Raw genomic sequence first — 27,200 nt, 5'->3', positions numbered from 1 at the left:
AGGGAAGAGTCTTGGAGAGGTTAGGGTCATCAGGAAAGATTTGGACATGGATTTGTCAAAGCCAGCCATTACATGGATTTTCTGAGGAATGATGATAGCATAGAGCTTGTGGCCTTTTTAGTGGACATAACATCTCAGCTAAATGAACTGAATCAGAGGCTCCAGGGCAAAGGCAACATGTGTGATCTGATGGCAGCAGGACTCTCCTCTGAAAGGCGGCTGGAGATCTTTAAGAGTAACATCACATGGCCACATATCCACTTTCCAACTCTTCTCCAGCAGACTAATGGCAATCACCATCATCACCATCTTCCCTTTTTGGAGAAGCTAGCTGAAAATTTCAGGGAGCGCTTTGAGGGCTTCAGTGTAGGCAGACTAGTGCTGCTCTGCATTCCATCTCCATTCCTGGTCAAGAATGTTGAGGAGTTGTCAAAAGAAACAAGAGCATCTTCCCATGGGCAAGCATGGCATCTCTGCAGACTGAACTCTGGGTCGACCTATCAGTGCGAGTCTTCTCAGTAATGAATGTTGTGAAGAACTTATACTGCAGCAGCTTGACTAATTAACATTTAGGCCAGTGTCCCCGTCTAGTAACCACTCCTTTTGTGCCATGGTTTAGGCAGCTGATGGAAGACAGACAGAGCCTTTTCTCACATTAGACTGCTCTCTATTATGTTATTTTTAGCCTGCCTCTTGAACACTTTAAATTATTTGTTTTGCCATTTGTTATTAATGTATTTTGAATAATAGTGTTGATTTGTTATGCATGCTTGCTTTTTAAAACCAAGTTTTATGATAACCAATTGTTAAAAGCTGAGTCTCCTGGGCCTGAACACCTCTCTCTGCAACTGGATCCTGGATTTCCTGACTGGGAGACCTCAGTCAGTCCGGATCGGGAGCAGTATCTCCAGCACCACCACACTGAACACTGGAGCTCCTCAGAGCTGTGTGCTCAGTCCATTGCTGTTCACTCTGCTGACTCACGACTGTGCAGCAATGCACAGCTCCAACCACATCGTCAAGTTCGCTGATGACACGACCGTGGTGGGTCTCATCAGCAAGAACGACAAGTCAGCATACAGAGAGGAGGTGCAACATCTAACAGCCTGGTGCAGAACCAACAACCTCTCCCTGAACGTCGACAAGACCAAAGAGATGGTTGTTGACTTCAGGAGAGCACAGAGTGACCATTCTCCGCTGTCCATCGACGGATCCTCTGTGAAGATCATCAAGAGCACCAAATTCCTTGGTGTCCATCTGGCGGAGAACTTCACCTGGTCACTCAACACCAGCTCCATCACCAAGAAAGCCCAGCAGCGCCTCTACTTCCTGAGGAGGCTGAGGAAAGCCCATCTCCCTTCCCCCATCCCGACTTTGTTCTACAGACGGACCATCGAGAGCGTCCTGAGCAGCTGCATCACTGCCTGGTTTGGGAACTGCACCGTCTCGGATCGCAAGACCCTTCAGCGGATAGTGAGGACAGCTGAAAAGATCTTCAGAGTCTCTCTCCCCTCTATCATGGACATTTACACCGCACGCTGCATCCACAAAGCCAACAGCATCGTGAATGACCCCACACACCCCTCACACACACTCTTACACACCCCACACACCCCTCACACACACTCTTACACACCCCACACACCCCTCACACACACCCCACACACCCCTCTCACACACCCCACACACCCCTCACACACACCCCACACACCCCTCACACACACTCTTACACACCCCACACACCCCTCACACACACTCTTACACACCCCACACACCCCTCACACACACTCTTACACACCCCACACACTCTTCACCCTCCTGCCATCTGGAAAGAGGTACCGGAGCATTCGGGCCCTCACAACCAGACTGTGTAACAGTTTCTTTCCTCAAGCCATCAGGCTCCTCAACACCCTGGACTGAACTGTTCTACACTCTCTCTCTCACACACACACACACACACACACACACTCTCACTCAGGACCGAACTGTATATCAACTCTCTGTCTCTCTCACACACGGATACACACATACTCTCTCTTGACTGTGTGGACGCACACACACGCACACACACAATTTATATTGTTCACACTTATTGCACTACCTCAACCTGTCATCCGCTGCTATAGTTATATTTATGTTTATTTCTATTTGCACTACCTCAACCACTGCTGTGTATTTTTGCACAATTATTTTTGTACAATACTTTTTTTTTTTTTTTACATCATTTCACTTCATCTTATCTTATTTCACTTACATTCCAGTACACGTTCTTTTCTTTCTTTTCGGCGCTAAGTGTCCTGTGTTCTTTTGTGTTGTTTTTCTTGTAGTTATTGTCTTTTGTACTGTCTTGTCTATGCTCTGTTTGCACCTAGCTGCACACTGTGGACTTTACGTGGCTAATGACAATCTTCTGTCCTAGCTCTGTGGTGGTGTTTTTATGTTGAACTTTATTGTTGTATGTTTATGTAGCACCAGGTCCTGGAGAAACGTTGTTTCATTTCACTATGTACTGCGTCAGCTATATGTGGTTGAAATGACAATAAAGCTTCTTGAATCTTGAATCTTCAAGAACTTGGACATTGATGAAAATTCATATTTGGACCTTCAAATGTCCCTGCCCTACAAAATAACTAAATCCGCCATGTCTATTAATACTTTTTTGAGACATATACATTTCCTGATCTCTGACGTTTCTTATATCCAAGCCATAAGCAGTTCTCTTTTTTTCCCCACTGCATCGTTCATATACACTTTGGGAGTCTTTAAAAGGCTATATTATGGGGGAAATAATCTCATTTTCATTGAGGGAGAGGGGAAAAAAAGAAACCATCAACTAAATGATCTTTTAATCAAATTAAACAATTAGACTTGAAATGTGCAATTAAGCCCTCACCTGACATTTTTAAGGAAAGAACAAAGCTACAGACAGAGAGTGATCTAATAACATCTGAACAGACAGAAAGACTTTTGCTCCAATCTCGCTCTAAATTATAGAAACTTTCGGACAAATGTGGGAAAATTCTTGCTCAACAAATAAGACAGTACTTAACTACAAATACTATAACATCTATTCGTAGGGATGATGGCAGGATCACCAAGGATGAGTTGGAAATCATTTCGGTCTTTGAACAATTCTATACAGCCCTGTATTCGTCTGAAATTGATTATAACTGTTCTGAACTTGATTCTTTTTTTAATACCATTAAAATGCCCCAAATTCCCTCTGAGGATAATGCAGAATTGGAGAGAATTCTTAACCCTTTCATGCACAACATTGATATAAACAGTGGCGGGCCGTGCATTTCAGACCTAGGCCTTCACTGCTGTCCTAACTGAATTAATCCACCTTTATAGCATCACTATAGATACTAATCAACTATTAAATAACGAAGTAAAAAAGTAATTAGTCTACAGTATTTCACACCTCACAAGGAATAGTCAATTTTATTAGGGTTACTTTTCTCAAAAAAGTCATTCTTGATGCCGTATGCAGCAAACTGCAATCTCCGGAGGACCCAGCATCTGAAATGAGACACAGTGAATATAGAAACACTGTATAACAGTGCGCTGTGTCACAGGCTCTTGTAGAGAACATGAATAAAATTACATTACATATAGCAAAAAAAACACATTAACACAATTCAGTCTCACAAGTTTCCTTTCACTGCAGCAAAAAAAAAACAAAACCACAGTCCACCCCGGGGAACTGGAATGAAGGCAAACTGAAAACCCAGAAAAAAAGAAAACCCAAAAGCATAAATGGTTCCTGAAAAAGCTTACCAACTATTTTGAAGAATCAAAAGGATTTTCTTAAAATGTCCGCCTTGAAAATGTATTTGTAAGGATGTCCATGACCAAATCGATTTCTTCTCCTCTGTCAGCCATTGTGAGATAAAATATATATATTTTATTTAGTTTATGTGGTTCGCCGCCTCTGACTACGCCAATTATCCAATCACAAGACATGAAATTGCTGACGTAATCGTATGCCTGCTAGATGGCCCCGTGACGCCAACTCGAAATCTGATTGGTTAATGGAACAGTTTCATTGCCACTCATTTTAATCTACGGGCGCCTGCACTATTGATTCTGAAGGCCTTAGAGCTGGGCAACACATGATGTCAGCCACTGGCTGAAATATGATTGGATAAATATTCTTATCATAAATATACACTACTGGAAGCAGCGCAACCAAGAGAAAAGCTATGAAATGTAGAGAATAGACTATTGGGAATAATTTAATACACATTCATGGAAAAATATATTAAATATATTAACATGCAAGTCAGTGATTCAGATCACTGCTGTTTGCTGGCCCTGACAGTCCGCCACTGGTATTGAGTACACTGACAATTTATTCAGAGTCATTTAGAGAACCAGAAAATGAACATTGTTGAAGCTGTTAAAGCCAAACTTACAGTATAAAAGTACAGATATAATGGGTGATCAGAAATGGTATCACCTGGTCTTTAGAGAGTCTGAATTCTGGGTAAGATTTTTAACATTAAAGTGTTTACTACACATTTATTTCTTTCTGGATTGTATTATAATCAATTGTAAACAAAATATAATTGAGCTTCTTAATAACCATAATACATAATAGATAAATGATAACAGTACATTTGACTTGTGAAACACTGTGAACATGTTTGTCTGATTTTTGTACAGCTGCTTCCTCAGCTCCAGTCACTGTGGCTTGTCGGGTGCAGTAATAAACTGCAGTGTCCTCTGTCCTCAGACTCTTGGCCTCTAAGTACTGTGTGCTTGCTGAGACGTCTTCTGTAAAGGTAAGCTGGTTCTTCACAGACTCTGCATATGTTCCTTCATTATTCCCTGTATCCATCTATCCAAGCCATTCCAGAGCTTTCCCTGGTTTCTGTCGTATCCAGTGTAGGTTGTGGCTTGTCATTGAATATGGTCTCTTTACCACAGCAGGAGACTGGTCCAGTCTGATCTCATCACTGCTGACACCTAGCAGTTATCATCAGCACAGTCAAGATACTGTGAGGGTAGAAATATACAGTAAAGACGTCTCATGTACCTTTGGTTAACATTATAAAAAAGATGTAGTATTGAGTGACCCTCAGCTCCATGATCAAGATCTTTGATATTGTCATATGACACAAACTTCTGGTGAGCAAGAGGCTGATTTTTTATATAATAGGGTGAATTTGCATAAACATCCTTCAGCTGTTAGATTTCATAGTTTCAGGAGTCCTTCTTGAAAACAAGTGTGCTGCTGCCCCCTACAGATGATTTTTATATTTAGGAGTTTGTAGTAATGATGCTGCAGAAAACATGTACATTTCATGTGATCTCTTGTCAGGTTCTGTGCTGCTGAACAGACTCTGTGTTTCTAAATTCAGGAAATTAACCACTGACCTGTAGTGTTCCTGCAGCTGGTATCACAAATAGGAGGAATAAAATCATGAATAGTACAGTATATAGTCACAACTAGTCATCAGAATCATTGTCCTAGAGCATTGTCCATGTAAATGTGATAGATTACAATGGGGATTATTATTATTAATATTAATAACTGCTAAAAAAAAAGATTGGAATAGAGAGAAAGATCTGAGTGCTGAGTGTGAATGGATGTTGTTCTGCATAATAAATGTCTCTGGGGTGCAGCTTCCTGCTGAGGGAATATTTACAGCTCATGAGGACGTGCTTGTGTAAGTTTTTGTACAGCTCTGGAGTCTGTTGTGTCAGTGTGAGTCTCGTGCACAGTAATAAACTGCCGTGTCTTCAGCTTTCAGACTCTTCACTTCTAGGTACAGCATGTTTTTACTGGTGTCTTTAGTGATGGAGAACTGGCCCTGCAGTGACTGAGCGAATCCAGTGCCAGTGCCAGTGTCAATGTATCCGATCCACTCCAGTCCTTGTCCTGGTTTCTGACGGATCCAGTTCATGTAGTAGCTGCTCATTGAGAATCCAGAGACAGTACAAGAGAGAGTGACTGACTCTCCAGGTCTCGTCACCACAGAAGCAGAGGAGGTCAGGGACTGTCCATAAGAATCTGGAAGAGAAGAGTAGAACTAGGTAATGTTATTTTATAATGATATAATGCTATTAGTCACAACAGAAAAAAACATAAACTTACATGAAATCAGTACCAGTAAAATACACTGTCCTAAAATCATCCTTCTCTGAGTTCTGCTTCACCCAGATTTAAAGTGTATGGGAGTGTTATCTATCACAGAGCTCACTGGAAACTAGAGCAGCCAAGAACATGCTGTTTATACACGACTCTATTTGAATAGGGAGTGTCCATGACCACTATGGAGGTGTTCAATCCACAACCACATGCTGCTCACTGTATAGGTCAACTATATTATGTTTAAGTCTGCATTTTGTGGTATTTGGTGTAGAATGTAATCAGGATTTCACAAGTGTTTAGAGATTTCAAACTGAAGAAACACTTCATCATTATAACATGTCATCCTCTCCCCTTAAAATCATCTTAAAATCAAACCCTTTAACTGACCGCACTGTCACTGCTTTGCATCAGTCAAGTTCTTGTGTTTTTCTGCATGTTTAGTTCTGTAGAGGCAATTCAAACTGTAATTTATAAAAACAGCAATCTGTATTTCACAAATAAAGCATACAACTTTACATCTGTCTTCAGTAAATAAATACTTAGAAGTCCATAACGTGTTATGTGAGCTGACATTTTTGAGGGCTAACAGCTAACTCAGCATCTGTGAAGGTGTGTAGACACACATGTACATGAAATTTTAAAGTAATTGCCTTAAAAATAATAGCAATGCAGTTGTATGGTAAAGGGGATTTTTGTGATAGCAGCAATTTTAATCAAATGAATCAGTGGTCAGTTAAGTCATTTATAACCATGTCTTTATGATGGAGGTTGTACTTCACTCTCAGTGTCCAACTCTAAAGTCATCTGAAGAAAAAAATTAAGACTGTAAAGATATGTGAAGTTAATAAATTCACATACTTATTAAAATGTTCCTTGGTGCTTATATTAGTTTGTATTTATTTAAGACTGAATATCTAAGTTAATTTAGTAAGTAAATGCTGTTTAATTGTGAAATGTTTTTCAGTCTTAATGTTTTTTTAGTGCAAATACATAGATTATGAAAATATGAGCTCAGTGTATGATTACAGTACACATGTGTTCAGTCTGCATGTTCTGTCCTCTCAGAGTCACCGTGCTGCTGGAGGCATCTTTAGAAATACTGAACGTGCTTTTTAGAGACTCTTTATGATACATGCTTCCACCCCCTCAAATGTCATTTATCCATTCCAGAGTTTTCCCTGCAGGTTGTCGAATCCAAGCTGTAGCGTAGCTGTTATCAGTAACTGAGTAACCGGATACTTTACAGCTGAGGGTTAAAGAATCTCCACGCTTTAACATCACTGAGGTGTCCTGAGTGAGCTCTACTGCACATTCCACATCTGAAAAAAAGAGATGTCACAATTTCAGTAAAAATGTATGTACAGTAGGTTATAACTGCAGTAATTTACTAGCAGCTCTGAGTTCATTACTGAAGTGAAACTCACAGGATGAAGCTGCCAGCAGCAGCAGAACTGGAAGGAACATCTTTTATCTAAAAGCAGTGCTAAACTCTCCAGAGCCCACAGTGACCGTGGCTGATATTTCTCTATATGTAGCTGTAAGGGGAAGATTTTGCATATTGCATATAAGGGGAATTTATTTACATATTGTTATGATGGTGTTCTACATGTTTTTTATAACCACAGTGAAAAATGTTCTTTGGTGTTTATGTTACTTTATATTTATTTAAAACTGGATAAGTAAAGTTAAATTTAGTATGTAAATGACTTTCAACCTCTAAACTGTTTACATAGTTCTCATTCTGTCAAACTGTGAAATATTTCTGCATTTAAAACAACATGTAGGGAAAACATTCATACTGACTTGATCTCATTACACAGAATCCTGAAAGGGTGCAGGAAAGCTACACTGTTTTGTGAGTTGCTTATATTTTTATTGCCTAAATTCTTCATAATCTAAAATCAGCATAAATGTCCAGACAATGTTCACATTTTGGTTCTTTGACCTCAATGAATCTGAAAATGTGGGTTTGTCATGTGACTATAGAAAGTATGTGTTTTTGTACTGATGTCTAAGGGGAAGTATCACTGTGTGTCACGGGCGCAGTAATAAACTGCAGTGTCTTCTGTCCTCATGCTGTTCATCTGCAGATACACCTGCTTCTTACTGTCGTCTCTGGAGATTGTGAAGCGGCCCTGAACTGCACTGGAGTAATATATGCTACTACTGTAAATTCTTGCAACAAATTCCAGTCCTTTTCCAGGCGCCTGTCTGATCCAAGCCAACCAGTAGCTACTGAAGTCAAATCCAGAGGCTGTGCAGGTCAGTTTATGAGACTGATCAGGTTTCATGATCACTGGATCAGACTGGATCAGTGTCTGACTGCAGGAATCTGCAAGAACACACAAAGATAGGTGTTAAAGTTAAAAAAGAAAGTAAGAAAAGTCCTTAAAATATTTATGAAATAAATAATACCAACATTGAATGAAGATTGCTAGAGTAAAGTAACTCAAAACACTGCCTAGTCCCATCTCAAAGAATTAAAATGATTCCTGCTGCTGTAAATGAACACAAACTGCTGGTATGTTGTTGGGCTGAATGTTTCAGCATAAATGGTTCAAATACAGGATTTCATTTGCATGACACGCCCACTAGAGATATAAACACACAGGAACAGCTGAGATGAGAAAAACCTTCCTGTAAGACTGAGTGTTTCATGCTGTCAGGTTCATCACTGCTCTTTACTCATTGGATCTCACTTTAACGTCCATCACTATGTATCACTGTAATACCCAAAAGAACATTCAGCTCTGTTCAGAACCTGCCTTTTTCATCTGTATGTCTTATAAAAAGTGAAATTAATTAAAGAAATAATTCAGGTCACAAATCATCACTGATTCATTCAGTCAAGGGCTCATGCCAACAATTTGTCTGTTAAATCTTTGTGAATGATGGAATAATTTAAAGCATATGCTTGTCTTTTTTTTCATAAGGAGCAAAGCTTTTCATCCAGAAGTCTTTGAGATGATGTCTCTAGTATGTCTTAGCCTTCAATGTTATTTTTGATAATGAGTGATAGTGAATGAGTCTCATACAGAATGCAGTTTGTGGATTCCCCTTTTTTCTCTACTTTATTTGTTAAACTCTGCTGCCTCCTTCAGTTGTTTCAATTATTGCACCTCACACTGTGAGAACAGACTGTGTGTTAAACACAACACACTGCTGGAAACATGCTGTATTATTCCTGAATCCACTCATTAAACACTGATTCCAACTGTTGGTTAAAAATCCTGTAAAATGAAGGGATTAATAATAGTTCAGAATAAACTGATAATAAACTCTTTCAGTAATGTTTTATTTTTTATTTAATAATGACTTTGTGTGACTGTGTTTTAAAATGCTGCAAAAGATTCTGACTTCATTCTAGTGGAAGAAAGTGAAAGTGTGACTGAGATGATTTATTAGTTGCATTGAGAGGATGTGTGTAACATGTCTCATAAGGTTTTTGTAAGAGGAATCCACTATTCTGTCTCACTGTGTGTGACGAGCGCAGTAATACACAGCTGTGTCTTCAGTCTGCATGTTCTGTCCTCCAATTGTTATTGTGTTAGTAGAAGTGTCTCTGGAGATGCTGAACTTATTTTTCAGTTTGTCACTGTAAGCTGTACTCCCATCCATATAGATGATTCCAATCCACTCCAGAGCTTTTCCTGCAGGTTGCCGGATCCAAGCTGTATAATAGCTTGTAACTGAATATGAAACCTTGCAGTGGATGGAGAGACTCTGGCCTGGCTGGACTGTCATGGAAGCAGGCTGAGTCAGTTCCACACCATGTACATCTGTGGAGGAAAACACATGGTGATATCTCACACAATATCTGCTGCACCTTTATTCTTCATCTAGTAAATGAATGAATTTGATAAAACACTCACAAGAAGCAGCTGCCAGCAGGAGCAGTAGAGATGTAGAGAACATGGTGTGTGTTGTTTGTACTGGAGTCTTCTCTGTTCTCCAAAGTTTAACAGACACCATCACATCATATAAATAGAGTGAGATCCAGCTCTGATGCTTGGATTTGTTTATCTGCTGATGATGGGAGGAGAATGTATCTGAAATGTATTTAAATCATGAGGAGGAGATTCATCTGATGGAGGATATGTGGGTTTATAGTGGGGAGAAAAACTCTTCTTTATAATTCTTTATAATCTCTTTATAAACTCAACTTACTACAAGAATTATATTTGGATCATTCTGGAGTTATAATCATGCCTTCCCACAATATTCATGCAAAATTTCTGGAGTCTTTCTTCTGTTGACCAATGAATGTACTATGTGTATTTATGAATGATAAGTAGCTCCTGCTAATAGACATGTTATGCAAGGAATAAAACACTCGTGGGTGTGATCTAATACATTTATATGAAAAAGAAAGTAAACTCTCTTGAATTCTATGGTAATTCTTTGAATTGGCCTTATAACCCTTCTCAGACTGATGGACAGCAAGAGTTACTTTTCTAAGATCATTGCTGATGTCTTTCCTTTTTGTTAAAACACACCTGAATGCTCCAGAAAAGCAAACTGACAAAACTTCTACTTCTACAGAGATGGTCACACTTGCTAATGATCAGTTAGTCAAGAGCATTTGATTAGCAGCACCTGTCTGCTTCTTACCATCATAATCCCTATGGAAGCAGTGAGGGCGTACTTAGTTTTTCACACATGGCTTCTCCATATTAGCTTTACTTTTGTTAAATAAACAATGACATGGCATAATATGCCATATGTTCTTGTTCATCAGAGGTTGTATTTATCACATTTTAAGACCTTCTAAAGAGCAGATGATTTTTTGGTTATATCTTAATATGTACAATCATAAAATTCAAGAGGGTGTACTTTCTTTTTCACATGACTGAAAATATGGCATATTTTGGGTAGTGAATGAATAATCTTTTATCAGTATAAATGTCCTGATAATGTTCATAACAATCCACATGTAGTAAAAGTCAACAAGTTGTAACATGTAAGTCAGAGACAATCAAAATATTTTGATTGTTTGAATCCACAGCTTCTGAAAATGTGGGTTTGTCATGTGACTATAGCAAGTATGTGTTTCTGTACTGATGTCTAAGGTGAAGTATCACTGTGTGTTATGGGTGTAGTAATAAACTGCAGTGTTTATTACTGTGCCCGTGACACACAGTGATACACAGTAAATACTGCTACTTGAGATATATGCAACCCATTCCAGCCCTTTTCCAGGCGCCGTTCTGATCCAAGACATGCCATAGCTACCAAAGTCTAATCCAGAGGCTGTGCAGGTCAGTTTATGAGACTGATCAGGTTTGATGATCACTGGATCAGACTCGATCAGTGTCTGACTGCAGGAATCTGAAATAGAATAGGAGACATTAACGTGAAAACAAAAAGACCAACAGAATTTTTTTTTTTAAATAATGTAATGATTAATACTAACAGTGAATGAAGATTCAAAAACTCTGAAACTCATTCAACTCAAAACACTGCCTAGTCCCATCTCAAAGAATTAAAATGATTCCTGCTGCTGTAAATGAACACAAACTGCTGGTATGTTGTTGGGCTGAATGTTTCAGCATAAATGGTTCAAATGCAGGACTTCATTTGCATGACACGCCCACTAGAGATATAAAAACATTCACAGAGGAACAGCTGAGATGAGAAAAAGCTTCCTGTAAGACTCTGGGTGTGTTTCATGCTGTCAGGTTCATCACTGCTCTTTACTCATTAGATCTCATGACTTTTTAATCCATCACTGTGTATCACTGTAACTGAAGCTGAATGAGTATTAATGAGCAGGATGGTTTTGTTCACACAGACTGCCCTCTCAGGGCTTTTAGATATCAGTAACTTGGTCCTGTATTGAGAATAATTTTACATTTCTGCCAAAAGTTATGAAGACCTGGAACTTTATCTAAAATACAGCAGAAGTAGAAAAGCTCAGTGACCGACTGAGAAAGGAATAAAACACACTAACATTATAATTAAACCGTGCAAAAGAACATTCAAGATTCAAGAAGCTTTTATTGTCAGTTCAACCACATACAGCTGGCGCAGTACATAGTGAAATGAAACAACGTTTCTCCAGGACCTGGTGCTACATAAACATACAACAAGTTCAATACAAAAACAACAAACAACACCACAGAGTCTGGTTCCTCTCAAGGTTTCTTCCTCATTTCATCACAGGGAGTTTTTCCTTGCCATTGTCGCCTCAGGCTTGCTTATTAGGGATAAATAGTTAGGGATAAATAAATAGGGATAAAATAGTTTAATAATTTCATTTAATATTTCTTTTTTTTCTCCTTTCTGTTTCTCTACTTTTGTAAAGCTGCTTTGAGACAATGTTCATTGTAAAAAGCGCTATGCAAATAAATTGAATTGAAAAATCTTCTAATAACATTATAAATATTGAAACAGTTTACATCTAATACACTAAGAAAAGAGTTAAAATCTAATTTGTAATTTTAATTATTACCATTTATTTGAGATAACATTTGAAATAATAAATGAAGAAAAAAAAAATTATTACTAAATATCAACTAAGTAAACACTTGTATTATTTTTTGATAAATGCTGATCTAGTTGTTTAAGCTGAGTTTATGATAATGTGGGGATTAGTTACTGTGTAAAATGTAGTTGTGACGGTGGCTGATATTTCTCTATATGTAGCTGTAAGGTGAACATTTTGCATATTCATTTACCTATTGTTTTGCTGGTCTTCTACATGTTTTTATAACCACAGTGAAAAATGTTCTTTGGTGCTTAAGTTACTTTATATTTATTTAAAACTGAATAAGCAACTTAAATTTAGTATATAAATGACTTTCAACCTCTAAACTGTAACACCCAGAAGAACATTCTGGTTTGTTCAGAAACTGTCATTTTTTCTTCTGTGTGTTTAAAATAAACTGAAATTAATTAAAGAAATAATTCAGGTCACAAATCATCACTGATTCATTTAGTCAGGAGCTCATGCCAACAACTTGTCTGTTATTAAATCTTTGTGAATGATGGAATAATTTTAAGTATCTGCTTCTCTTTTTTTACTTATCCGTTTCAAATAAACCACATGGAGGAAAACCCTTTACCCAGTAGACATTGAGAGGAGTTCTCTAAAATGTTTTAGTCTTCAATGTTTCACATAAACCCATAATATGAAATGTTAACATTTTAAACCTGCAAAAGAAATTAAAGCATTCACTTAATCAATTAATCTGAAAAGCTCAAATCTAGCAGAGGTTTCACATCATCATGATAATGACTGAGGGACGAAGTAGGATAGAATGTATTTTTTTATTTTGTTTTCATAAAATGCTTCATATCTGGTGTAAATATGGTAATATGTAGCACAAATCATCCTAAATTATGAAAAATCAATACGTGTCTGATAATGAGTGATAGTGAATGAGTCTCATACAGAATGCAGTTTGTGGATTCACTTTTTTCACTTTATTTGTTAAACTCTGCTGCCTCCTTCAGTTGTTTCAATTATTGCACCTCACACTGTGAGAACAGACTGTGTGTTAAACACAACACACTGCTGGAAACATGCTGTATTATTCCTGAATCCACTCAGTAAACACTGATTCAACTGTTGGTTAAAAATGTAAAATAAAGAATTAATAAAGGTTCAGAATGAACACTCTTTCAATAATGTTTTCTTTTTTTATTTGAAAATTACTTTGTGTGACTGTTTTAAAATGCTGAAAATGATCACAACTTCATTCCAGTGAAAGAAAGTGAAAGTGTGACTGAGATGATTTATTAGTTGCATTGAGAGGATGTGTGTAACATGTCTCATAAGGTTTTTGTAAGAGGAATCCACTATTCTGTCTCACTGTGGTTCACGAGCGCAGTAATACACAGCTGTGTCTTCAGTCTGCATGTTCTGTCCTCCAATTGTTATTGTGTTAGTAGAAGTGTCTCTGGAGATGCTGAACTTATTTTTCAGTTTGTCACTGTAAGCTGTATCCCCATCACTATCGATGTATCCAATCCACTCCAGAGCTTTTCCTGCAGGTTGTCGGATCCAAGCTGTATCATAGCTTTCAACTGAATATGAAACCTTGCAGTGGATGGAGAGACTCTGGCCTGGCTGGACTGTCATGGAAGCAGGCTGAGTCAGTTCCTCACCATGTACATCTGTGGAGGAAAACACATGGTGATATCTCACACAATATCTGCTGCACCTTTATTCTTCATCTAGTAAATGAATGAATTTGATAAAGCACTCACAAGAAGCAGCTGCCAGCAGGAGCAGTAGAGATGTAGAGAACATGGTGTGTGTTGTTTGTACTGGAGTCTTCTCTGTTCTCCAAAGTTTAACAGACACCATCACATCATATAAATAGAGTGAGATCCAGCTCTGACGCTTGGATTTGCTTATCTGCTGATGATGGGAGGAGAATGTATCTGAAATGTATTTAAATCATGAGGAGGAGATTCATCTGATGGAGGATATGTGGGTTTATAACAGGCGAAAAACTATTTTGTTTAAAAGTCTTTTTTATGAATTTAATAAACCCCAATTACAAAAAGATTTTATATTTGGAACTTTCTCTTTTAACCACAATGTTCATTTTTTTCAGTAATCTGAATGAATGTCACTTTTGTGCACAGTAATACACAGCTGTATCCTCTGTCTGAAAGTTTTGCCCCTTTAAAAACACTGTGCTGCTGGAGACGTGTGCCAGACAGCAAAATAGGTCTGGCCCAAATCTGGCCCACACAGTGCACTTACACTCGGCCCACATACCACAAAGAATGATCACCCTTGGGTGGCCCATATCTGGTTTGCCACAGGTGGGCCACGCATGGGCCAGCACAAGGCCAGCACTGGGCCACACTGTTTGCTCAGAACAGGGACAGCACTGGGCCATACTGCTGACCCAGATTTGGCCCACAGAAAACATAATTGGGCCACATCTGGCATGCCATCATATAAAGAGTGCCATCATTGTCAGACCTGGTCTGCATCTGGTTGACATACCACTTGCCATGCCATCACTCAGCCAGCAGTGCCAGCTTAATGCCAGATCTGGCCCAGACCCGTTTTCTATGTGTTATAACACACATATATATAAAACTTCATATCGAGGAAAACACTTTCTATGAAACATTTTTCACAAATATGCAAAAATCTGGTTAACTGCTTAATAAATATTGCAATCATTATACTCTATAAATAACAAGTACATCATTTTCCTGTGTATATCCCTTCACCTGTTAGATAGCAACACTTTTTTTAAACAAGTAAAGTAATAGTGAACATACTGAGAGCAGGCAAATTCAAAGTCCAATAAAAAGACATTCAGAAAACCTCAACATTCACAGCAAATCATTGAAAATGTCTAAATATAAATCATTTTAATTGTATGACAATTTAAAAAAATAAATCTTGTTTAATAAGGTCAATACAAATTAGGAAAAAAAACTCTAATTTTACTAAACTGAAAGGGTTTAATATTGAAATGTTTAACTATATACTGATTTATCATTTCCTAAAGTTATTTAAAAGTCAATCCCACTGGACAAGGAACAATGATTCAGTGGCCTGCAGGACAATAATATGGTCATGATCCAATCTGAATCATAACTCAGTTCTAATGAGATGTAGAGATGTCATGCTTTATTTAGTAGATTTAATCTGGTGTTGTCTGCTCACACTTCTGAGAAACACAGAAGGTAAAACATGGAGATAAGACACTAACAGTCTTCTAACAGTCTTCTGTACTGGGTGTTTTTTTAAAGCGTCTTTGTTGATCTGTCTCACTGTGAGTTACGAGTGCAGTAATACACAACAATCTCTTCAGTCTGAAAGATTTGTCCGTGTAAAGTCACAGTGTTGTTAGAGGCTTCAGTTGAGAAAGTGATCTTGTTTTTTAGTGAATTTATGCTGGCAGTATCACTTGAGCTGCAGTACCAGCCGATCCATTCCAGCAGTGGCGGGCTGTGCATTTCAGATCTAGGCCTTCACTGGTGTCCTTCCTGAATTAATCCACCTCTATACCATCATTATGACGCCACCATGGGCGTCACTAGGCCATTTTCTACTCAGCCCTCCTAAAATTCTGCGATTCTCCATAAACTCTACACAAATTGGTGATCTCCTCAGTCCCCTTTAAATTTCATATGAAAACAGCGGCAGACTTCAGCTCCTCCCCGTCTTTCAGCACGTTCTTCAATCCACAGACCGAGGATCAGAGGACAAGTGTGTGTGTGTGTGTGTGTGTGTGTGTGTGTGTCTGTGTAAGTGTGTGTGTGTATGTGTGTGTGTGTGTGTGTGTGTGTGTGTGTGAGTGTGTGTGAGTGTGTGATCAGGAAGACTCGTATTTGGCTTGTTCAGTACTCAAATGTTATACACATCTATGCAATACACTGGAATTATGCAATAAGTTTACCATCCTACCCTGTTAGTCAAACCTTTATTTTATTTATTTATTCATTTATTTATTACTATTATACCCTCACTGGTTGCTGAGCCCCACTTAAATGAAAATTCTAGAATTGCAACTGGACACCACGGCAATAGATACTAATCAACCGTTAATTAAAAACAAAGTAAAAAAGAAAATAGGCTACAGTATTTCACACCTCACAAGGAACAGTCAATTTTATTACGGTTACTTTTCTCAAAAAAGACATTCTTGATGACGTACGCAGCAAACTGCAATCTCCGGAGAACGCAGCATCTAAAATGAGACACAGTGAATATAGAAACACTGTATATGGGCGGGTCGCTGCCTCTGACTACTAAGGCCTTAGAGCTGGGCAACACATGATGTCAGCCACTGGCTGAAATATGATTGGATAAATACTCTTATCATAAATATACACTACTGGAAGCAGCGCAACCAAGAGAAAAGCTATGAAATGTAGAGAATAGACTATTGGGAATAATTTAATACACATTCATGGAAAAATATATTAAATATATTAAAATGCAAGTCAGTGATTCAGATCACAGCAGAGAAGGCCTTGCTGGCCCTGACGGTCTGCCACTGCATTCCAGCACATTTCCTAATTGTTGTATCCAGTTAGTACAGTAACTAGTGGCTGAGTATCCAGTGATCTTACAGGGGACTGAAAATGATTCTCCAGGCTTAACCAGCATGACTGCAGACTTTACCAGTTCAATACATTTAATACCTGTGAACAACAATCATGCAATTATTCAGGTGAAATCTATCAACAGGAAAAATGTACACAATGATCTGCATCTCTCCAAAATTCTCCACACACTTACCAGATGTAGCTGTTAACAGCAGGAGTAGAAGTGTAAAGAACATGGTTTGAGCAGAACCTGAACCCAGATCCTCACTTCTCCTGAAAACACCTCTAATCATTTATAAAGGGGTTTGATTTGTTGATTTGCATATAAGTGTTTAGGCTTTCAGAAGAGGCATTGCCTGCAAATGTAAAAACATACACATTCACAAAATATTAGTTACTTACTATTTATTTACTATGTAATTGATCAAGCTGTGTGGATGAAGCAGCCTGGTTTAATGAGACACTGATATAATGGAGCTGTAATGTCTTAGCTTCATAACAATGCTGTAGTTAGAGTTTATGACTTTGATGTAAATCCCAGGAGAACATGTTCTCATATTTATGACACACCTTCAGTCCTTTAAACCTCAAAATGTTGGGTAGATGTTGTGTGAATAAAGAAAGAGCGACCATCACAGGCCTTAAATCTTAAAGAAAAGTATAATGTTCAAATATTTCTAAAGTGTGTGCAGGTTAATTATACAGTATACAGTTCAAGAGGTTGAGTAAACTTTTTCAGGTGAATTGTCAGTAAAAATGGAACATAATTTGCACAACTGTTCAAATGTTTAGAATTTTTAAACATTTTTCCTTCTATTTTTGTATGTAATCATTTATTATTTCATTACGGAGGCTATTAAACGTAATGGAAAATAAAATGGATGTGTGTGCCGGTCTGGGAAAACTCATCAGATGCAGGTGAAGGACAATTTTGGAGGTTAAAAAACTCCACAGTGTGAAGAAACCATGCATGAAAATGTGTGTAAGAAGCAAATTCAACAAACAGTCAGTCTGTCTGAAGATTTGTAAAACCTTGCTGTAAGTGTGATTTACTCACACACAGGTGAATGTCAGATATTGATAGCTGAAATGAACATGAGTGAAATGAACATGAGCCTAATCAATTCAATGTAATCAGAAACCGACTGTCGAATTGTTCATGAGGCTCCGGTGCTGTAGTCAGAACTGGTATCATTATTATTTCTTTTTTAATGAAGGAGGATGTTGGGAGCTAGCACTGTTTCAGTGTACTTGGAGTTTTTGTACAGGGACGTTGTTTATCTGTCTCACTGTGTGTAACGAGCGCAGTAATACACAGCTGTGTCTTCAGTCTGCATGTTCTGCCCTGTTAATGTCACTGTGCTGCTGGACGTGTCTCTGGAAACCTGAAACCTGCTTTTCAGTTTCTCACTGTAGAAAGTGTTACCGCTACCACATATCTCTCCGATCCACTCCAGAGTTTTTCCTGCAGGTTGTCGTATCCAGTCTGTACAGTAGCTGCTATCAGTTAATGAATATCCAGACACTTTACAGGTCAGAGTCAGTGACTGACCAGGAGTTAATACTGTGGATCCGGTCTGGATCAGCTCAACACAGTGAACACCTGTTAAAGAAAAGTTATTTTAATGATGTAAAAACAAAAAACTTTAAGGAACCAAAATTGTATTAAAAGTCAAATGTAAAAACACTTACAGTGTACGGCTGCCAGCAGCAGCAGCAGTAGGGATGTAGAGATCATGGTGTGTGTTGAAGCAGAAGAAGTAAAAGCTCTTGGTCTTCTTTGCTTAAATATATAACAGGGAAGGACATTTGCATAGAGACACTCCTTATCTTAGGGACAAAATGGGATGGATTCCTCTACACGTGAAAATCTCCCCTTCTCATGAACGTCTCTAATCTGTGATTATAAATCTATAAAATTTGGAACATTAAGAGACTTTCTTAGGTCTCTGAATTTATGTGAAGAGAACGCACTCTTCATATGAGCATATTCACAGAGCCGGATTCACTGAAAATCCTCACAACCCCGTTCCTCTTAACCACTGGCATGACAGGCATGGCCCATTCACTGCATAACACTGGGGGGATGACCCCCAGCTCCAAGAGTTCATTCATAATACATGAAAATAATAATAATTATCAGTCATATGTATGCTGCAATGTAGATAATTACATTAACACAGAAATTATTCTCATGTCTACAAATTTCCTGGTTTCTGTGTTAAAATAACAGTGTGAATAACTGCTTCCATATTTGACTCTGACATGGTGAAATACTGCAGTGTTTTCTGAACAGTATGAACTACATTTAACATTATAATCAAACCGTTCAATAGAACATGATGTTCATTCTGGTATAGTCTGCACTCTAGAGGCTTTAACTGATGAATCCAGAGAGAAATAGCTGAGAAGATTCTAGATCAGGTGTTTTTAAATTCTGAAGAAGAATTGTAATCTCTAGTGAGCAGAAGGCAAAGCTGAAATCTAATATCTATCAACAACTCAACAGTGAAACTATTCTCTATACTTCATCTTCTTTATTATTCAAAAGTTTAAATTAATCTTCTTTGAGAAATTGAATCAGCAGCAGTGTTGGATAAGTTACAAAAAAAGTTATTAATTAGTAATTGCACCATCAGTGTGGTATTTAAAATGTGTTTCTAATTACTCTGTCTGAAAAGTAATTTAATTACTCAATAAGTAATTTAACTCATTATTAATTACTTCCTAAAATCCCTATAAACCTTGACTGGTAGCCTGCAATCATTTTTTTAGCTCACCTTTGGACATTTTCTACACTCCTGATGTAAAATCAAGTTTTGCCTGCTTAACATTTGTACTGTCGATGAACATGGATCACTCAAAAGTGTTTGTCGATGCTGCCTTGTCAAGTGCTTCAGTAAATTACTCGTGGTATTGACAGGGGCCGATAGTTTTTTCACCAGGACATAGCTTACATTTCACGTTAATGTTCTTGTCTACCTGGGCCAAAATAGAGAAGTAATTGGAATAGTTCCATTTGGAGTAGTTACAAAACAGCCACTTGCTCCTGCTACTAAGTAATGCATTACACCCAACAGTGATCAAGATCAGTGATCTTCATTAAAATTGCCCCTAGGTGTGAATGAGTGTGTGAATTTGTAACATGTCCAGGTTGTACTCTCAGTGTTCCTGGGATGGACTCTGGATCCAGCACTCTGACCCGAATAAAACACTTCCTAAAGATGAACAAGTGACTGAATACATTATAGTGATTATTGTCTTGTGATATTAAATGATTATATTTTTATTCCTAACAATTAGACCTCAGTCTGTAAGGTTGGGTAATCACATATCCTCAACCCTCATCCTGAACACCGGCATCCCACAAGGCTGCGTGCTGAGCCCACTGCTCTACTCCCTGTTTATCCGTGACTATGTTCCATGGCATAACTCCAACATGTTCATCAAATATGCAGATGATACCACAGTTATTGGGCAAATCAGCAACATTGAGGAATTGGCCTACAGAGAGGAGATCCAAAGCTTGTCAGCATGGTGTTCCATGAACAACCTCACCCTCAATGCCAAGAAGACCAAAGAGCTCATTGCGGACTTCTGGACATCTAACAGAAGCAGACACTCATCTATCTACATCAACGGGTCTGAAGTCTCCAGCTTTCAGTTCCTGGGCGTCCACATCTCTGAAGATCTGTCTTGGCATTTGAACACTTCAACTCTGGATAGGAAGGCGCAACAATGTCCTTACTTCCTGAGAAGATTAAAAAAAGTTCACCATTTCCCCCAAGATCCTGACCAATTTTTACCGCTGGATTATTGAGAGCATCTTGACAAGCTCCATCACAGTGTGGTATGGCAGCTCCACAGTGTATGAAAAGAAATCACTGCAAAGGGTTGTGAAAAGCGCCCAATGCATCATCGACACCCACTACCACTGAGTCTCTTCACCACAGTAGATGTCTGCACAGAGCACACAAAATCATCAAAGACTCCTCCCACTCTAGTCACAAACTGTACAACCTCCTTCTGTCCAGGAGGAGATGCAGATTCTGACGGATCCAGTTCATGTAGTAGCTGCTCATTGAGAATCCAGAGACAGTACAGGACAGAGTGACCGACTCTCCAGGTCTCTTCACCACAGAAGCAGAGGAGGTCAGGGACTGTCCATAAGAATCTGGAAGAGAAGAGTAGAACTAGGTAATGTTATTTTATAATGATATAATGCTATTAGTCACAACAGAAAAAAACATAAACTTACATGAAATGAGTACCAATAAAATACACTGTCCTAAAATCATCCTTCTCTGAGTTCTGCTTCACCCAGATTTAAAGTGTATGGGAGTGTTATCTATCACAGAGCTCACTGGAAACTAGAGCAGTCAAGAACATGCTGTTTATACACGACTCTATTTGAATAGGGAGTGTCCATGACCACTATGGAGGTGTTCAATCCACAACCACATGCTGCTCACTGTATAGATGAGTGGATGATTATAAGGTTCTGTGTAGAAAAGCAACAACTAAATGTTTCACTCTCGCTATTTATTAGAATCGGAGAAGCCACTGTATTTAAATGTAATTTAAATCATTTTTAATAATACTTTCTCTAAATGAAAGAAAAGACTAAAGTATGTGTTTATACACCTTAACATCATACAAATTCACATTTTTAAACAGGCATTAATGTAATATTCAGGCATTTAAAATACAATTAGACAACAGAATTTATTGATCAACACAGGGTACTCAGACACTTTATGTAATGATTGTGTGGTTGAGTTTGTACAGACTGCCCTCTAGAGGCATAAAATTCCTCTTTTCAAATGATCAATAACTAGAATACGTTATTCATGAAAAAGATTATAATCACTATAAATGTCAATAAAAATCATCTCACTTGGAACAGAAAAAAAAATATTAGGAATTCAGAAGTGGAGCATTTTTATCAGTACAGTTTAAAAAAGAGAGAAAGCACTCAGATACAGTATCAGTGGTAAAAATAGTAACTCTATTGGTTTAACTAATCAATCAATTTGGAAATCAATATTAGTTACGATATATTAAGGAAAAGTCAGAGATAATCAAAATATTTTGGTTCTTTGACCTCCATGAATCCACAGCTTCTGAAAATGTGGGTTTGTCATGTGACTATAGCAAGTGTTTTGTACTGATGTCTAAGGGGAAGTATCACTGTGTGTCACGGGCGCAGTAATAAACTGCAGTGTCTTCTGTCCTCATGCTGTTCATCTGCAGATACACCTGCTTCTTACTGTTGTCTCTGGAGATGGTGAAGCGGCCCTGATCTGCACTGGACTAAAACTTCCTGTTACTATTACTCTCAATAATTGCAACAAATTCAAGTCCTTTTCCAGGCGCCTGTCTGATCCAAGCCATCCAGTAGCCACTGAAGTCAAATCCAGAGGCTGTGCAGGTCAGTTTATGAGACTGATCAGGTTTGATGATCACTGGATCAGACTGGATCAGTGTCTGACTGCAGGAATCTGCAAGAACACACAAAGATAATTGTTGAAGTTAAAAAAGAAAGTATGAAAAATCCGTAAAATGTTTCTCAATATAAAATAAATAATAATACTAACAGTGAATGAACAATGCTAGAGTAAAGTAACTCAAAACAGACTCTGGGTTTGTTTCATGCTGTCAGGTTCATCACTGCTCTTTACTCATTAGATATCATGACTTTTTATTCCATCACTGTGTGTCACTGTAACACCCAGAAGAACATTCTGGTCTGTTCAGAAACTGTCATTTTTCATCTGTTTGTCTAATAGAAACTGAATTTTATTAAATATATAATTCAGGTCACAAATCATCACTGACTCATTCAGTCAGGAGCTCATGTCAACAACTTGTCTGTTGTTAAATCTTTGTGGATGATGGAATAATTTAAAGCATCTGCTATCTGTTTTCTCCTGTCTTTTTTATGAAACTGATTCCAACTGCTGGTTAAAAATCCTGTAAAATGAAGGGATTAATAATAGTTCAGAATGAACACTCTTTCAATAATGTTTTTTTTTATTTTTTCTTTTTTATTTAAATATTACTTTGTGTGACTGTTTTAAAACACTACAAATCATTATGACTTTATTACAGTGGAAGAACGTGAAAGTGTGACTGAGATGATTTATTAGTTGCATTGAGAGGATGTGTGTAACATGTCTCATAAGGTTTTTGTAAGAGGAATCCACTATTCTGTCTCACTGTGGTTCACGAGCGCAGTAATACACAGCTGTGTCTTCAGTCTGCATGTTCTGTCCTCCAATTGTTATTGTGTTAGTAGAAGTGTCTCTGGAGATGCTGAACTTATTTTTCAGTTTGTCACTGTAATAAGTACTCCCACCACTACTGATGATTCCAATCCACTCCAGAGCTTTTCCTGCAGGTTGTCGGATCCAAGCTGTCCAATAGCTCGTAACTGAATATGAAACCTTGCAGTGGATGGAGAGACTCTGGCCTGGCTGGACTGTCATGGAAGCAGGCTGAGTCAGTTCCACACCATGTACATCTGTGGAGGAAAACACATGGTGATATCTCACACAATATCTGCTGCACCTTTATTCTTCATCTAGTAAATGAATGAATTTGATAAAGCACTCACAAGAAGCAGCTGCCAGCAGGAGCAGTAGAGATGTAGAGAACATGGTGTGTGTTGTTTGTACTGGAGTCTTCTCTGTTCTCCAAAGTTTAACAGACACCATCACATCATATAAATAGAGTGAGATCCAGCTCTGATGCTTGGATTTGCTTATCTGCTGATGATGGGAGGAGAATGTATCTGAAATGTATTTAAATCATCAGGAGGAGATTCATCTGATGGAGGATATGTGGGTTTATAATGGGGAGAAAAACTCTTTTGTTTGAGAAAGACACTTTTATAAATTTTATAAACCCCATTATAAAAAGATTTTATATTTGGTACATTCTTTTTTTCAAACAAAGTTCATGATATAATTTACCTAAAACTGTCCATTTTTTTTGTTTATCCATTATATGCTCTCAAACTGTCTGTAATGTGATCACGACAGATGAATTTATACAAAATACAGTATACCTATAAAATTGGAATAAATATTACACACATGTTTAGTGGTCTAAACTCTTATATGGTACAACGTGTCAGACAATGTCATTTCTTTCCACCGTGATGGCACACTGTGATCAAGTCTGCGATGCTTCTGCACCATAATCAGAATGATATCTTGAAAAGCTAGAACTTTATTTGAGGTTGAGAGACATGCAAAAGAGAAATTAAAGCTTTCAGATTTATTTATACTAGACAATGTTGAACACATGAAGTCTTTTCCAGGTCAACACATTTATTTTTAATGTAATAATGAATAAACTGCAAAACTTAAATTTAGTAGAATGACTGTGAGTTAAGTAACATTTAACTCTGAATTTAACTCTTTATTGTGGCCAGCCTAAGGCATACCTGTGCAATAATCATGCTGTCTAATCAGCGTCTTGATATGCCACACCTGTGAGGTGGATGGATTATCTCAGCAAAGGAGAAGTGCTCACTAACACACATTTAGACAGATTTGTGAACAATATTTGAGAGAAATAGGCCTTTTGTGTACATAGAAAAAGTCTTTGAGTTCAGCTCATGAAAAATGGGGGCAAAAACAAAAGTGTTGCTGCAGCAACAGCAGTAGGGATGTAGAGATCATGGTGTGTGTTGAAGCAGAAGAAGTAAAAGCTCTTGGTCTTTGTTGCTTAAATATATAACAGGGACATTTGCATAGAGACACTTCTTATCTTAGGGACAAAATGGGATGGATTCCTGTACACATGAAAATCTTCTCATCTAATGAACCTCTGTAATCTGTGAATATAAATCTATAAAATATGGAACATTAAGAGACTTTATCAGGTCTCTTAATTTTTTGAACAAGATCTCTTTATTTATAATTTTACAAGATACAAACAAAAAACAGAAGAAATACAACATAGCCCAACCCAACCCTCTACCCATCAGACATAAAGCATCAATTACATTGTACAAAGAAGACATGAGAACAACAACAACAAAAAAAACAATAAAAAAATAAATAAATTAATTAATAAATTAAATAAATAAAATAAAATAAACAAATAAATAACAGTAAATGAATAACTTTAAAAAAAAAGCCTCTTCTTGGGGCTGTGTTCCCTACTTGTGCTTTTCAACAAATGACAAAAAAGGTTGCCAGTTTGCATAGAATTTTTGGGAAGATCCTTGCAGAGAGTATCTTATTTTTTCCAGTTTAAGATATTTCATGGTCTCTTTAATCCAGTGAGGGAAAGTAGGGGGGTGGGGGTCTAGCAAGGAGTGTGCAAAAGGCCAATATTTCACAATTATAGCTACGTCTGCACAGGTTTTGTGTTACAACACCAAATACCGCTATAAAAGGAGATGGGTCTATTGGCAAAACTATTATTTCTGAGAATGCACCAAAAATCAATTTCCAGAAATTATACAAACACAGGCATGTCCAAAACATATATAGAAGGCTTGCAGGAGCTTGCCTACATCTGTCACAAATAGGGTCTAGCTCTGGCCAGAATTTAGATAGCCTCACCTTTGACCAGTGGAGTCGGTGTACCACCTTAAATTTCACAATCATATGTCGTTGACATATAGATGACAAACAGATCTGTTTAATAATATTCTGCCAAGTTATCTCTGAAATTTGTTCATTCAGATCCTCTTCCATGGCTTTTTTAAGCAATCTAAATACGCCAGGTTATGCTGATTGAGGAGGTTATAAATTTTGCCAATGATTAGATTGGAATCTTTTCCTACCTTAAAAATAGAGTCTAATAGGGATGCAGAAAGTTATGAAGGAAAACAATCAATATGTGTAACCAGAAAGTTTCATACTTGCAGATATCTAAAGAAATGGGACCAGGGAATCTTAAATCTGTTAACTAATTCATCAAAAGACGCAAAAGTATTATTTATATAAAGATCTTGTAATGTATATATCCCACTCTTCAAATATCAAAAACCCAAATATCAAAGGCATTGTCCATTATTGAAGGAGTGAACATATGGTTTTTACTTAAGGGGGCATGTAAGGAGAGACTATGAAGGGCAAATGATTTTCTAAATTGATTCCAAATCTTTAGGATTTATAAGATTAGAGGAATAGCGAGAGACAGGTTCAGGCATTGGAAGTTCAGAGCACATTAAAGAGGATAGGGAGACAGGTTCGCAGGAATTCCTCAGGTCTGTTAAGAGAACTCACTCTTCATATACACATATTCAGTAAGGAGTAAAACACTTGGGGAGGTGTTTTTATAGGACAATAATCAAGGAGCAGGTGGTGTGATGTCAGGAATTGTAGAGGTGGTGGGTGTATGTGCCAATAATTAATTGTGTAAAGTACAAAGAAAACAACAAAAAACATTGTGTAGTTCTGCATACTTTGGCTGAACTGTGTCAGGGAGTTACTGCTACAAACCTGAAGATAATTATTTTCCAATATTCAGTGTGACTAATTATTATAATCACAATTCCTCTTATACAGCAGCAGTCTGTGAACGGTTACAATTTATTTATTAATTAATTAAAGAAGAATACGGTATAAACTCTTTGTTTATAGTTAACAGTTAATGTTGTGGAACCTTTGTGAAATGTATGTATTTAATACTCACTGATTAAAAGTTGGCATTTTTTCTGTAAATGTTATTATTTCCCTTTTTGGTCCTCTTTGGAAATTTGATTTTAAGAGACAGTCTCAGTGTTCAGTGTCTCAAAGACATAAAAATGATGGAGTATCTAACTCCGACTGAGGATATGAGAATATGTTGTACTTATGACCACTTTAAGGAAACATAAAATGGTACAGTATATTTGTTAAGCTCTAGCGCCACCTGCAGATCTTGTGAAAATGCCCTGTATATTGAATGCACTTTTCTCTTTCACCACATCTGTGGGAGGATTTTGGACGGCTGATTAAGATGTTTGTACCACTGTGGTGTCTAGCACAGTAATACACAGCAGAGTCCTGTGTACTCAAACCAGTCAGCTGCAGATACACCATGTTTTTGGAGTTGTCTCTGGTAATTT

General features: G+C 37.7%; 2 gene segments (V, D, J or C); both read right to left on the bottom strand.

The window, feature by feature from the left end:
- Window positions 1-5,720: 5,720 nt before the first annotated feature.
- On the bottom strand, window positions 5,721-6,155 carry LOC131367814 (immunoglobulin heavy variable 3-11-like; the record flags this gene model as incomplete). The annotated part of the segment is given in 2 exon segments: window positions 5,721-6,019; window positions 6,104-6,155. Coding segments are annotated over 2 exon segments (339 nt in total), but the record flags the coding sequence as incomplete, so codon positions are not given.
- An 11,793-nt stretch (window positions 6,156-17,948) lies between these two features.
- Window positions 17,949-18,866, bottom strand: LOC131367804 (Ig heavy chain V region 914-like). The segment is given in 2 exon segments: window positions 17,949-18,731; window positions 18,821-18,866. Coding segments are annotated over 2 exon segments (363 nt in total).
- Between the last annotated feature and the right edge of the window lie 8,334 nt (window positions 18,867-27,200).

This window comes from Hemibagrus wyckioides, linkage group LG02 (assembly GCF_019097595.1).
Source record: "Hemibagrus wyckioides isolate EC202008001 linkage group LG02, SWU_Hwy_1.0, whole genome shotgun sequence".
Taxonomy (NCBI): Eukaryota; Metazoa; Chordata; class Actinopteri; order Siluriformes; family Bagridae; genus Hemibagrus; species Hemibagrus wyckioides.
The sequence above is the reverse complement of the archived record's forward strand: the minus strand, read 5'-3'. Positions and strand labels throughout refer to the sequence as shown.